Source organism: Molothrus ater, chromosome 1, assembly GCF_012460135.2.
Source record: "Molothrus ater isolate BHLD 08-10-18 breed brown headed cowbird chromosome 1, BPBGC_Mater_1.1, whole genome shotgun sequence".
NCBI lineage: Eukaryota > Metazoa > Chordata > Aves > Passeriformes > Icteridae > Molothrus > Molothrus ater.
In genome coordinates, this window is record NC_050478.2 from 130,143,221 (window position 1) to 130,159,306 (window position 16,086).

The window sequence follows — 16,086 nt, forward strand, 5'->3', positions numbered from 1 at the left end:
GACTAAAAATTGCTATTGCAGTACATAATAATCTGGTATCTCTATGGCAAGAATACCATTGGTATTTATCATCTTACCTTGCCACAAGAATCAAAATACTCTCACAAATGGAAAGTTGTTTTCCATACCATTCACTAGAGTCTATTCCATAAAAGTAACTTTAGAGGATACTAGTATTTTTAACTCTTAGTATTGTAGACACTAATAAGTTTTAAGCAGCAGTCCAATACTTGGGATCTGTCCCATGACTCAAACTCAGTACAACTTTTATTTGATCAACACTATACATATTACATAAACTCACTACTCAAGGTCAGCAGTCAATATTACATATCTGCAAACAGAAAACATGCTTCTACATGTTTAATAGTTGCTTATTGTTAAATCTATCTACTTTTGATTATACCTTGGGGTTTTTTTTCCTAAAAACTACTACTACAACAAACACATTTTTACTACAATAAGCTCCTCACAGGAATATTTCAATTTTATCTTTACTATTTTCTCATTTCATTCACATTCCATAATAATCTTCTCCATTTAAAAATGCCTTGATATTTCTTGCCTCATCAAGATGAAAACCCTTTATTAGTCTATTCCTTTCCAAAGTGAAATGTCTCATTCTGAATAAAAAGAGGGAAAATATGTGCTATAAAGCATTCCAAATTCTTTTAAAGTGATTCAAGTTGTTTCAATAAATAAAAAGAAGTAAGTAAACATAATAAAAAAATGTCCAAAGTCACCATAAACAGAAAACATTATCCCACAATGACCGTAAACTACAATCATTTCTTTGTGCTGTAACACCTGTTTGCATTTTCATTTCCTCTCAGAATATCTTACAACACAAACTAGTATCCCACAAAATAGGACTCTCTTTAATTGGAAGGGCAAAAGAAGAGATGCTGACTTTGGGAATTTCCGCAAATGTTAAACCAGCAGAAAGTGATATTCTAAGTTGAATTCATGTTATACATCAGTATATTTACTAATCAGAAAATAGCATGATTTATTTTGTATGTACTGATGCACTGACACTCAGGTTAAATCTAGTTGGCATGAAAATTTGAACAGGAAAAAGATTTCAGAGTCACCATAAGAGAGTGTTAAGAAATCCTAGTCAGGATTTCTAAGCTGTAGTTTTGTTTTAATGTTTAATAAGGTCAAAACCAGCAGCAACACACTTGATATATTAGCAGCCTTCCTGTATGTGTGAGAAAGTTGTGATGAAGGTTCTAAACAGAGGTGAACAGTAATAGGATGAAAGACAATTGTCATATACTGAAATATGAAAGGTTCTGCCTAGAATGGTGGAAAAGCTTCTCATGAGAACAGTCAAGCAGTGGCAGAGGCTGCCCAGAAAGGTAGGGTATTCTTACCCTTGAAGATTCAAGATCTGATGGGTATAGCCCTAAAGAACTTGGTCTGATCCCATAATTGACTCTGATTTTAACAGGAGACTGAAGAGCAGAGACTTCCCGTAGACCCTTCCAATTTGAATTTTCTGACAACCCTATTATTTTTTGCCAGCTACAAAGAAATAGCTTTCTTCTGCTCTTCTGAAGAACAGTGTTCAGGAAATGGCAGTGACTGGCATCAATACTTCTACTGCAACACCTCTGCATGAACCTTTTTCTTAAGAAACACAGATGTCAAGAAAACACTATGGCCGCCTCATTCATGGTTTATTTTTATATCAGCAACCACTGATGGTTTCCAGGTTCACTCTCTATTTGACAGGTTCTCTGGGCCTTAGCACACACAAAAAAAAAAAACAAACAAAACCAACCCTTTCCTTCTGTTATCTCTGAAGTTTTCTTTTGTATGTGTTCTGAATGCTTCTCAGAAAATTCCCAGTTTCTATTATTCAGCAGATTCAAGATCTATGTTCTTCCTAGCCTTCCTGCTGTAACACTGAATTTCAGTAATTTAGGCTCAACATGCTCTATTGTTTTTAGAAGCCAACATCTCAATCTCCCTGTAGAGTTTTTCACCTGATGCAGTACCTGGCAGCTAGAACAAGGCAAAAAAGGCAGCCTACCTCTCTGCTATCCAAGCACAAGAACAAGCAATAACATCAAACTAGCAGCTGAACAAACAAAACAGGTGCTCTCAGTCACATTGCTATTTGTGCAAATAAACTACTGACTCTGGAGTAAGGGCAATATTTATAGCCCTAAGCTTAGGTGTCTTGGTTTTTTGGTAGCACACCAACATACTCAAGAGTTTGCTGTTAATTTCAACATAGACACCGAACTGAGCTCTCCTGCAATTCTGAAACAATTCAGCTTAAGAAATTTGTACACATTTATGCACAACTATGGATTTCATGTATGCATGTATTCCTTTCACAGCCCACTCATTTATTTATCTTTTTTCTCCTTCACTGTTCTGTTGACAGTATGTATATATTCATTTTCAACACAAAAGACATTTAAAAAGTCTCATGTGGATTTTGAAGTACATTTGATTCTTTAGCACAACATTACATATTAAATTTAAGCTCACATGAATGCCTTAAGTATGCCTACCACCATTCTTTCATCAGAATACTGTATGTTTCAATTTCAAAGCCTATTAGTATATATTAATTAGACCAGGAAAAAAAAAAAAAGGCAATCATAATTCAATGCCCCCTCTCAGGTCACAACAGAGCCATTGCTTCTGGCAGAGGATTTCTTCAGATACTCAGGAAGATAAATCTTACTGATTATGTTCTCGAGTAATAAAATGTCCCACCGACCTCCTTTCAGTACAAGTCAGTTCATGACTTAAGAATATCACTGAAAAGTTTACTACAAGAGGAAATAATATCTTATACACAACTATATTAAGCTTAAAAAAATTAAGCTAAAGAAGAAATCTTAGGTTCTTAGATTGCTTATCCATGCTGTTTTTCCATCTGAAAATAGAGTTGATAATCTACCAGAGTTTCACGGAAATGCACAACATATAAAAATAATACTATTTACACACCGCATTCTGGGCCTACATGAAGGATGAGGACACATGTGAGTAATCATCCACACAAGACAGTAAACTGTTTATACTGTGCAAGTTTCATATAGCTGTGTCCTGCCCCTCCCAAGTAATTAGGAGAATACACTCTTACACTTCTATTTTAGACAGAAATTTCAATTCATACCCTTCCAAATGAATGCAAAATTGTCCATGTTACATGGAACAGAGATTAAAAGCCAGTATGTTGCAAGGAACTGAGCTGAACAACCTGTATTATCTCTAAACTTTGAAATGTTGATCTTTGGCTGGATTTTGTGTTTTGCAGTTGGGTGACAAGGGAGCAGGCAAGAGGAAAAAAGTAGTTTTAAAAACAGGGGTATTAGAAAGGCAAGTCACTTATTTTAGTCTTTTTCCTAAGTGGTTAAAAGAACTATGCAGCAGCTCCACAACCCTTTTTTATATGTACACCTGGGAAGAATACTGAATCCTGTTACTTTCCTCACTGTTACCCTGATGTGGTTTAGACCAGATGTTTAAATGTTACAGCATGTACATTTTCTTTTCTTCTTCCAAGGCAAAAGCAAAATAAGAGGAATATTTGACTTCACTCCACAAGAGACCTATTTAATAGTTTGGCGGTTATGTAAGTAAAGGTAGCTTGGCTAAGTCAATGTTGACGACATACAGAACGACATGATCCTAATGAGTTGGAAAATATTGGCTCTCATGAGATTCAACCAGATGCTACTGCGCTGAGAAAGCTACTGTATTATTGAATTTCATTTTTATGAGGTAAAATTTATTATTCAACCATTAAGGTATCCCACATGAAATCTTGCATAAAATAGTTTTACAGTTACTTTCTGGAAAATAGATTTTATTTTAACTTTAAGACATCATTTACATGAGGGATTCAATGCCTATTTGATCACCTTCAGTAGAGAAATGTAAGGTCTGCAAGCAATTTTCCCAAAAATACCAGATTAATGGAACCGAACTGTCAACAAAATAATGAACTACCTGAACAGGACAAGGAAAAAGTGGTAGCAAGTTCCAGTTTTCCAGAGTAAACTAAAGCCATGTGTGACCGTGTATGTATTTTCTTGGCAAGCTGAAATGGTTAGAAACAGAGTGTTTCAGGTACTTACTAACAAATAATGGAAAAAATATAGAGTACAATTACTCTATAGGATTAATCATGCTCAACCTTTGAAAGATCTTAACTAATGCTGTTTTCCTAATATTTTGCTATTTTGCACACTTTTATTTTTTCAATTGTATATTAATAATTGCAATAATATTAACATCTATACATGCAATAAGGTAGAAAACATTATGTATTTCAAATTCGCATTTGTTTCCACATTTATAGTGACAGAAATGCAGAATCAGGATGTTTCACAAGCATAAGAACTCACACTATTTAACTGACATGTAACATGCTGTTGTGCTTGTATACCAAAAGGATTATAAAGTTAAACCGAAACATAAATTTCCAAAGAGTTTCATGTGGATCGAAGACTGCTTTTGTGTTTTTTTATTTTAGATGTAATGCATTAAAAAGTTAGTAATGCTTTTTCTTGACCCATGAAAAAGAGCAAAAAGCTGTTTGCAGCTGTTTTAGTTTCTCTTTGTTATGCTGCATTTTGTCACTAGTATTCCCATCTATTTTAAGTTTTCTACACTTTTTGCTCTTGCATAACTGTTTCAGGCAGTATGCATCAATCTTGTATTTAAATTATAATACCTACTCATTCAAGTATTAAGTTTAACTGTTTATATTATCTCTCTTTTTTAATCTATCTTGACTTCTAAAAATTCTAAAAAGAACTTTTCCCAACTAGACACTTAAATTCATGGATTACAAAAGGTGTAAATGCAATGAAGGGAGTTGAATACTTTCAGAAGTTTCATTAATTTCCATATAATTTATAATTCATTTATAATTAAAAATTGCTCTTAGCAGAATTAAATCATCTAAGACAGACGCAATATTAAACATGTTTATAAAAAATGTCTAGAGTAAAAATCATACATCTTTCCTGACGTACTCATTTTATCTGTCCTCCACAAGTGCTAAGCTCAGTCAATCACAGTATTGTGTGCATCTTTTACTGGAAGTTTTAAGATAAGAGGCCTTCCTAATATGTATGACAAATATAAATTTTAAGTAGTACAGGCATTTCATTTTTAAATTCTGTCAGATACCAAACACATACCACTTCCTTTTGAGACTTCAGATTTTTTTAATTTTTTTTTTTTTAGACAGCTTGCCTTTGGGCAATTTAATTAAAAAATAAACTCTCAGGTGATCTAAACTAGGGAATATTTGAGTAAAGTGTCTTTCTCCTAGTAGGAAAAGGTTTCTGAAGAACAAGGAGAGGAAAGTAGATGGGGGACAAAAGAGTGCTAATCTTCAAGCAATCATCTCCCCTTTCTGGTATTCCATTAACCTATTAGAAAAAAAAAAATTGTAGAACATAGAGCTCAGCAAGGTCATTTTGACTCCCTAGACCTACTTCAGCCTCAATAACCTCTGAAATAAGTTTCAGAGCAGGATAAAATTTCTGCTCCAGGTGAAAATTTAGGACAGAACCCCAGATACTAGCAATAAACTCTATTCATATGTTTGTGGAAACACACAGTGCAGAGCTCCCTTTTTAAACCAGATCCATAGAATGTCTTTCAGCCATTACCTAACAAAGAGATTCCCAAAGGGGACTTTGTGCCTTGTGAGCCTCTCCACAGCAGGTGAAAGGGCCAATAGTCATGTATTCCTGTATACCTTTGGTATTCCTCCCAAAGGTTCCCCCCTCTCCTGCAACTCATGCATCTGTACTTGTCTTCCTATTAATTTTTGGTTTTCTTAACTTCTACTGCTTTTCTACTTTAACTCTTTCTACCTGCTTCTTGCTTTATATTCCTCTGCTGCTCTCTTCCCTTTTTATTAGGTGATCCTGTTTCTCCTGGTTTTCTTCCTTTACATTTTTATTTCTGTTTTCCCCTATATGATCTGCCCCTCTCCTATAGCATATCTTAGCCCATATTTAAAGCCCATATTATAAGTTTCAGTGATGAAATGGAAGAGACGGCTATGTTGGAAAAAGCATATAACTAAAAGCCATAGCACAATGACTGCTGAAAAAGATCTTGGCTGAGAGGTTACAAAGGGTTGGGGTACCACTTTTGAGTTCAAGTAATACTGAACTGATGTATTAAGGAAGCCAAACACTCTCAACAGCATCCAGCACAAAGCCCCAACAAAGACAAAGAGCTCAGCAACAACTACTTCTGTCCAATAATACCCTTCAATCACACACAAAAAGTGGCAATATAGACATAAGCAACTGACAAAGTTGTAGGCTTGGTAAACAAATGGCAAACACATTTGAGACTAGCTATGTATGAGGAGCTACCTAGAGAAGAAAACTTTCAAGTCACGGTATATCAGTGAAACAGATTGCTAGAACAGATCTGGGTGGGTAGCTAATGACTAGACCATTTCCATAGGAGGACACATTTTATTCACAAATTATAAAACAAGCATGATGTTACACTGAGTATCAAGAATGAATAAAATCCTGTGAACTGCCTATAGCAGTCAGATTTGCTGGAAACCTCAGGATAACAGCAGACCATTTTACAAATAGAAGACAAAATACATAAGCCTTTATTTTCAGAATAATGTCATGTATAGGGAGGGCTTTTTTATTTACTTTTAACAGGGAAAAAATCTGGAGACACAGCTGTTTGTCCTGCTAATTAGTTAGAAAGATGGCTTTTAGAAGTTTGAAAACGTAAACACAGAAGAAAATATGGGCTGCTGTACTCATGAAACACATAGTTTACAATTCTTTGAAACAGCAGAACGTAATCAATTATTTTCAAGAAAAGGATTCCCTGAAAAATAGAATAAAGTGAAGGTAAGGGAGTCTTTGAGTATATTGTTGCTTTTTCCTGCAAGAACACTACAATTTAATATAAATATAGTCAGAAAAAGAAAAGGAAGGACAGTAAAGAGCAATTTTAAAACAAGTGTTTATACTTTCATTACTTGTAGAAAATTAATCAAAGAAATATTAATCCACAACACCATGGAGATGGAAACCTATTTTCTTAAAGTATTACTTCTGTGCATAGCCAAAACCAAGTTGTGCTGTGATAGAAAACACAATACCATGGGAAAAAGGCAATCTTTTCCTTGAGAGTTTAGGTTACACAAGAAAAGCTCATCTGTTCACCCACAAGATTGTCAAAGACACAGTGGCAGGAGGGGGAGCCCAAATACCTTGCCAGGCTACTGCCAGCCCCAACACATGAGCCCTGTAAGGCCACTCTGTACCAGCCTAAAAGAGCACTGGGGCATGCAGCAGCAGGCAGGAACTCAACACAAGGACTCCCAAGTAAAACATTCAGCAGCTTTTGTTTTATGTTGGAGAAACTAAGCTGAATGTAAGTAAAAGTGTTTAACAGATGGGCCTTGTTTACTCACAAGTTCCTTACTGACTGCACTATCCTCATAGTTACTTCATTAAAAAAAAAATGAAGAAAGAAAAATGACAAAAGAAAACTTGAAATTTCAACTTCCCTGTGAAAATATAATCAATTTTTAGAGGCTTAAACACATACATGTTACTATTAAAGTATGTGGAAGCTGACCCTAATTACAAGCATGACTTTCAACAAGGCCTGATATTAAATTGAATACAACAGTATTCAAATGAATGTAGGAGGATTACAGAATCAACCAAGCCAAAAATTCAGACAAAAGGATTGACAGCAATCATTTCATAGCCTTGAACACAAAGCTGCCTTCAGTCTAGTCAATGCCAAACACAACTACAGAAGTGTAAAATTTACCAGGTGAAGCGTTAAGCCATGAACAAGAGAAGATCAAAATAACTGCATTATATTGTTCATTTACTTTATTTGAAGTACTTAAAATGTGTGCTCCAGATTTCTATTCTGCACAGATAGTGTTAGCAGAGTTGTTTCACAGTTCATTGCACTGATGGACTGAAACATGTTAAATAATAGAACAGGTTAGTTTGAATCTGTGCAAACCCTAAGAGCATCTGAAGTGATCAAACTGTATTTTCAGATTGCTCTGTGGTGCGGATTGCAAACCTGCTACTTTTATGAGTATCAGGACTTGAAAATAAAATGACACAATCCCATTCTTAGGTGACCCGCACAGATTGAAGGAATAAAGACAAAAGTGACTTTCATGAAAGAAGCAAAACCTAATCACTTTAAACACTTATTCCAAGGGTTGCAAAAAAATACACCAGTTCTTTTGCAACATTAGATCAACACAGATTTAACTTCAATAAACAGAAGGAGTGAAAAAGAAAAATGGAAAGGATCAAGAAATGCAGAGCTGAAAGACTTCCAGTGGTCTAATCCACCACTCTGCTTCAAATAATGATTTTCTGCACCTAGATCATTCTCCTAATACATTCTCAAAGAGTGGCAATGCTGGATATTCCAAAATATCTGTTATTCTTTTTATGGGTTTATTTACAACAAATAAACAATAACAGCTCTAAATTATTCTAGCCTGCATAGAAACTTAAAAAAAAATCATTTTCTGGATTACTCGAAAACTCTGGCTTCCTCTGTACACTGGTCAAAATCCTTTATTTATTCCCAAAAATCTATGGGTGTTTTACAAAAGGATGACAGATAACTTACATTATGTATGTAATCATCACCAACACTTGCATATCTTCAGCAATTTCACAACAGTTAAGTAACATTTATTTATGAAATAATGAGAAACATCTGCAGCCCTTCTAAAGAATTCAATGTATGCCATTGATTAATAAAGCCCTTAATAATCCATTTTCACCTCCGAATGATCCTGAAGTAACAACATTGTACCATATAAGGTTGCAAAAGTGGATGTTTCAGATGAGGGAAGCATGGAAAAATTATCCTGTATGGGAAAATGAAATGCATCCAGAAATTGGTGCCAAGGAGTGAAGCTGGGTGGCTTAGCTTACATCCTGGATTTTAAATATAAGCTATAAATACCCATACACACACACACACACAAAATTCTGTCTGTTAGCTACTATAAGTAAAAAGCTGGATTTAAAGGATATAGCTGTATGGACACTCCACTAGCAGTGCTCTGTACCACAATAAATAACCAAAACCAACAAATATTTACCTGAAGTTTGGAAAACCTCATTCAGTAAAGCTTCATTTACCACCACTGAACTGACATTTCCAACAGGATGACACCAGCTCTGATAAATAGTTTGAAGCAGAAGGGTTTGAGCTCTAGTTGCTTGAACTGTCAAATTAGGGAGCTCAAAAATGCATTCTGTTAGTGGGACATGAGCTCGCTTGGTCCTGTTTAAAATAAAAGAAAAACAGAAAATCATTACTCTGGCACATAAAAATAACCCTTTTAAAACTTAGTCACAGAATATTAGAGTACAAGTAGTTAGTTTGTAAGGTTGGAACTGTGTGCTTATTGGATTTTTTAGATTAGAGCTGATTACTCTGAAATGAAGCCTAAATAGGAATTGTTACATGATTTAACTTTATATCTCCCTCCAGAATGTGACAGAAAAAAATCATATATTTTTATCTAATTATCCCTTGAGTTGAAAATATTAAATAGAAGAATTCCATGTGCTTCCATCAAAATAAGAGCTACTCAAAATTATGCAGATACTAAAAAAAACTGTTCAAAAGTTGAATGTTCCAGATTTTATTTATAAAGCTTACAGTGCATCACTGAATGACATATGGCTAGAGACCCAAAAACCATATAGACAATATTCATACATCAAAATACAAACAAGCCCACATTCTGTATTTTGCTAACAGAGCTCATTAAGTGATTCAACAATTTTTTTTCAATGCCTTATCTTTTAACTGGGGAGGAGCAACAGGAGGAGACAGGCATTCAACAGGGCAAAGTAAAGGACATTTGTTTGGGAAATAAATTCCTCTGTGACAATATAATCCACCATCAACAAGAATGCTTTACAAAAACAATAGCTAAGTCAGTAATTTATTTTTTCTTCCAATATTTTTTTCAATAATTCAAATTTTTTCCAATAATTCTTCCAATATTTTTTCTTCCTTATAATTTGCACACTATTACCTGAAATCAAGCAACAGACTGATTTGCTACATTCAACAAAAACTATCAAGGTTCTTTAGCTCTCTCAGTTTGAAGCCTTTTCCTGTATCATGTTTTTAACATTATAATTCTTGCCCTAATCACCTCCCACTCCACCACTGAAATGTACTTTTTCTGCTATTTAGCATTATTTTCTCTAATGTCCTACATGGCAGGAGGGCTGGAACTAGATGATCTTTAATGTTGCACCAAATCTTAACCATTCTAGGATTCCATGAAATTTAAATACTGATCCACGTACTAGCTCATTCTCATTCTGGAGCATCTCCTCCATTAGAAAACTTTAGGGACATGTTTAAAGCCCCTTAAAAATAAATAGTAGGTAAATGTTCCACTGGGAATCAGAGCCTCAAATGAGGCAAAGCTGCTGAAACTGCACACAAAATCCATTGGCCCTGAAGAAAAGCATACTTTACTAAAATGCTCAGGGACTGAAAATGTAAAGACATGCAGACATTCAATGACTCTTCAGATCAGCAAAATCAAAACCTTCCAAGGAACTCTCAGAAGCAGCCATAATACACCACATCTTCTATCTAGGCCCAAAAGAAACTGCTAGCAGCTGTGTAACCTAACATATGTGAGATACTACTGGCAGTAGAGAGCAGGAGGCTCCATGAATTAAGAAGCAGGCCATTTATGATGCTCCAATTCTAAAACCTTCAGCAGCATGAAACGACACAAAATTCTGCTAATAAGGAGTAGACTTCTTGAATATTCTGCATTGTGAGAGTGGGCCTTCACCATGACAACTGTGAAGAGAAAAATACTGTATCACTTTTCAGACCAGGATCACTATGCTCTAGATGAAGAAGAGAAATAAAATATTTTGCTGCTAATACTTTTGGCCCATAAGTTGCAGATGTGACTTATGAAGCATGGTTCGGAAATAAGAATTCTGAACATCTGAAGACATCTCTCAACCACTGTGTTTACATGGTGGTACAGCTAAATATAATGTCATCTATTGCAATTTAGACTTGGCCATACAAGCATTCGCCTCAAGTCCTAAACAGAGCTCCTTCCTTTAATTCCTTGTCAATACCAGCAAACAGCTGGTAAGTGAAAACCATCTTCTCTGGACCAAGAGGAATTAAGCTCAGTGTTAGATACCTACAGTAAAAACAAATATCCACACCTAACACTGTGGTCTAGAACCTTTTAAGGTAAATTAAAATACATCAGCACTTGTAGACACAGCAGACAGATATCCATTCATTCAAGACCTGAGGATTACAAATTAATTGTCTCTGCAGGTCACTGTTTCTGCCCACTGCTTATAAAGGGACATTACAACACTTCTCAGCTGTGGATGTCTGCACCACAGATCAAAGTGTCACATAAAGCCCATCCACAATAGCCATTGCTCCTCACTATTTAATTATTAAAATAAAAATTGATTCTTATGAAAGAAGATACTCATGAAAGATTTTCAGAAATTGATATGAATACAGATGAAGGACAAAGAACAAACAAAAACAGATGTTGCAACCTTCTGCAATAGTAATCAGTATTGTTTAGAATGAGGTTTTCCAACCTCATAAAGCTTGGAACCAGGATTACCTGTCTCAAAAATGCTGAGAATGGGGAGGAAACCAGAAACAAGACTGCCACTGATTTGCAATTCATTTGAAGCTAATGACACAATTATGCTGCCAGCTTCAAATGCCATTTGCAGAAAAAACCACGAATGAAGGAAAAACATTTATGTTTATATGGAAGAACTCAGCCTCGTGTTTGGTAGTAGAAATTTTTTTCATATGAACACACACCATGCTCCACAACCCCCCCTGCAAAAAGAGCGGTCTCCTGTTTGAATAAACCCATCTGCCTTTGAAGACTGAATTTACCTATAGGTACAGCCTTTGGTGCTAGCAAAATCAAAACTCATTAGAGGCCTTTGAAGAACACATCTCGTATTAAGCCTTGTTTGGTTGGGTTTTGGTTTTTTTTTTTATTTTGTTTGTTTTAATAGGAGTCACAAACACCAAACAGTGAGCTAGAACAAAGAAGTTATGTATGACCTGTTTGGGGGAACTCTGCATCTCCCACCTGCCTCATCTGCTGACAGCCAAGTACACATCTTTCTGCAGTACATGACCAGACCCCGTTCCAGGCTCACTTTATCAACTGCAGCACAGCAGGTAACCAAAAGGGTAAGAAATATCTGTACAAAACTCCTGAAGCTCTTCCTGTTTCAGTCTGAAGTTTAAACACACTGCAAACCTTTCCTGAAAATGCTGTTATCATAAAAAGTACAAATCATAGAAAATAACATATCCAAACACATTTGAATTTAGCTGGTGCAAAAAAAAAATTATAAAAAGCATTTTTCTAAACATCAGAAAACTACCTAGTCTGAAAATTAGAACTACTTTAAGGAGACATGAAACAAAAACTGAAAATAATACCACTATTAAGTCAAGCACATAAAGAGAGATGCTGCCTGGTATAAAAAACCAAAACAAGACAAAAAAAAAATCACTAGTAAAGAAAAACACTTGGACTCAGACACCCAAAAGGAATAAAGAGCCTGGAACATATTCTGATCATTACTACCACACAAATGCACAAGAGGACACATGATCACTGCCTTGTGGATACAATTACATAAAACATGTGTCCCATTCCAGCTCCTCAGATACACAAGAAATGCTCTGTGCAAATGTACACACATATGCCTGTAGCCACCCAAAGAAAACCTCTGGGTTTTCTTTGAAAAGCACAGGTGGAGACTACAATTCTGAATTTTTTTCTGATATTCCTCCCAAGTTAGAATTTGAACTTGTTTTCCTAGAATTTCCTAGAGTTCAAACCCAAGCTCAGTAATTTATCAATTCAAGCAAAATAGGTGTGCATGAGTAAAGGAGTATAAAAGGCAAAAAAATGAAAAAGAAAATCCATTCCTGTGAAAGAAAATGGTATACACAATAATTAATTTATTTTGAAATTTAATATTACATAGACAGCATAACCCACTTCTTTTACACAGAACTGGAGTTGGAAAACTAGCTCTGCGCTTTAGGAAAGCTTTAGCTTGCATTACCTAGAAAGAAATGTAATGCATAGTGACATCAGATTGTTTCATGGTATTCCTTTTTTTTTTAGTCATGTGCTGTAATCCTTTATTATTTATCTCAATATGGAAGTGCACTGTTACATTTTTCTTTTCTGGTATTTTTTCCTTTTGTTTTCCTTTTATACAACATTTTCTCTATTTTCCCCCTTATTTCTGAATGCTATTTTGCAGGATTACAACTAAGTATTTCATAATAGTGTTTAAATATTTCAAAAGATGCATTTCCTAATGTAAAATTGGGAAGGAACCAAGAAGGTAGAAAACATTTTTCAGCAAACTTCAGAATGAAAATGACTTGACAATAAGTCCATCTAAACACATTTGTATTAACAAATTAATGTATTTCAGAAGGAATCTGAAGAGCTGGGACAATCACAGCATATAATATAGCAATGCAAAAGATTTTGCTTTAGAAGTCTGACTATTCAGCTAATACCTATTACAGCTACTGTACTAACCTATGCTACATTCAAAACTTTAAAGTTTCATATAAAATTGTCCCTTAGGAGTAGTAACAGCATATGAATTTTTTTTTAACAATATGCAAATTCTACACTTACTGTACTTTAACAATCCCATAGGAATAAAGTCTTCTGGTCCTTTTCAGATACATTTGGAGGAATGGGAATTGGAAAATAAATCCTTTTAGAAAAAAAAAATCAAGGCGGGGGAAGCATTTTACCATGTGTGCAGCAAATGTTCCTTAAAGGAAATTTTAACTAGACCCAGCTAGTGATGAAAGTACAATTATAATTCAGGATTTATTATAATAGTTTTGAAACACAAATAATGCATTTTAAAGATCCTAAAATGTAAGTTTGCCACCAACCTGCACCTGTTAATATGGAAAATACATCATTAATAAGGTATTGAGCTATATTTAACCAAGTTTTATGACCCAAGATATATATTCAATAATAAGTGAAAATACAAGTACAAATAAATTTTTTCAGTATACCAAATCAGATCTGTGGTTCTATACTGTATCATTAAATTTGCATTAAGCAACTTCATATCAAAACTCTTCACCTTATTAAAAAAGTTGTAGCACATAGTTTGGGTCTAAAAACACTACTTAAACTGCATTTTGGAACTGCAACAACAATAGGAATAATTATTTCTCGAGTCTTTACATTCAAGAGTTAAGATGCAGTTCTGAACATATGTCCATTTAACTGAACAGGTTAAAAAACTACCAATTCAAGCACCCTTCTCTAGGGGAAAATAAATCCTAACTAGCAGGATAGGCTACTCATTAAAGCTGAACTTGGACAAGTTCCAGAATAAATTTAAAGAAATATGAACAAGCAAGTCTTGCTGTGTAGTGGCATGGAGTGAAAATGAATCTGTCCTAATTAAATGATTTTTAAATACTCTTTGGTTGTAGCCAGTTTGCTGACAAACTGTAATACAGACTTGATGAAATATTTTAATAAATCTGGCATACCATTAAAGAAAATAGTTTTCTTTGCTGTTTTTTAACAAAAACATGAATTGGTCCTTATTATACAGCATGCATAGGCATGAATATAACCAATCCATGTAAGTTCACAGGCCTGTTATGAAATATTTTCAGTTTGTAGACTTTAGAAACAGCAACTCATTCTTGTAAAATCAACACCTCAGAGTGATTGAAAGAATATAGTGGTGAACAGCTGGGTCCAGAGGTTTATACAGAGTCCCCAACTGCAAAGCTGGAACCTGCAAGATGTTTGAAAAAATTTGATTTTTGTTATTACTCATATCCTGTACAGTAAAACACGATTAGTTCATTTTTTCCAAAATAACAGAACTGGTAACCTGCTACTAGAACCTAGCAATTGTGCCTTAGAAGAACCTGAATGTAATTTAAATGTCCAAATAATTTCAGTCAGCATTTGCACACCTTTCTTCTTAGGCAACCAGAAAGTGCATGCTGTTTTTATAACACATGAGCAAATGTTTCATCTACATACCTACAACAAATATGTATTTATACTTAATCTGATGTTTGATATTTTATTTTCAAAAATAAAAATTTTGATCCTTTTTCTTAACATTTAAGTAACAATTATTATTATTGTAAAGGAAACAATGTCTAGCTCTTAATGACAAATATCAAACCTCTAAAGGTACATGTAGGAAGGGAAATGGAAGTATTACTGGTTGAAATGCCAAAATTAAGTCACTATTCACAAAAAAACCCTACCATATCTCATGTCCACATACACTAACACAATTTTCAGTCTTCAGAGAGCAACTTGCTAGAGGACCAAGTTAGTCACTATCATAAAAACCCCAAACAATTAAACTTGCTTTAGAACACTTCATTCCAAATACACCTCCAAGACTGATGTCTTCAACTTCTGCTCTTCTACAATCTTCACTAAAGGCTGCCTGGTGTCTGACATCATCTCTGACACAGAGGAATTTTCAGGAGCTGCAGCTGCCTTGGCTGCTGTAGGAAACACTGTTAATCACACAATGTATTACAAGGGAGAGGACAATGAACTTCAATGTTCACCAATTTTTTTTTCCCAGTAAACCAAAACATTAACTTGATATTTCTGAAAATTTTAGATATGGGATTAGAAGAGAAATAGGCTGTAATTTCAAAATGGACTTCTGTATAGCTTTTTTAACATAAATTCTGAAATATAAGTTGTCAGTGATGAAAACATTTTTTAAAGTGTTCAGTCACATGCAAACTTTCAAAAAAACTCCCACAGATTTCCTTGAAACAATTGTGAAAACAAAACAATATAGGCAGAGTACAAACTTAAATATGGCTTAGAAAATGAACAGAGGCTATCCATTCTCAATTCTCAATACAGTGTGTGTTTTAATGGAACAATAAAATTCAGCTTTATACAGCACAGCAAAAATGAATGCATATTACAAGAAC

At 34.6% G+C, this 16,086-nt stretch overlaps 1 protein-coding gene across 1 annotated transcript in view; it reads right to left on the reverse strand.

Moving 5' to 3' along the window:
- Positions 1-16,086, reverse strand: part of VPS13B (vacuolar protein sorting 13 homolog B) — a 433,772-nt gene that overhangs the window by 329,571 nt on the left and 88,115 nt on the right. Inside the window, exon 17 of the mRNA XM_036379056.2 lies at positions 9,137-9,321. Coding sequence (XP_036234949.1) covers positions 9,137-9,321 — 185 coding nt within the window. The remainder of the gene's footprint in view (positions 1-9,136; positions 9,322-16,086) is intronic.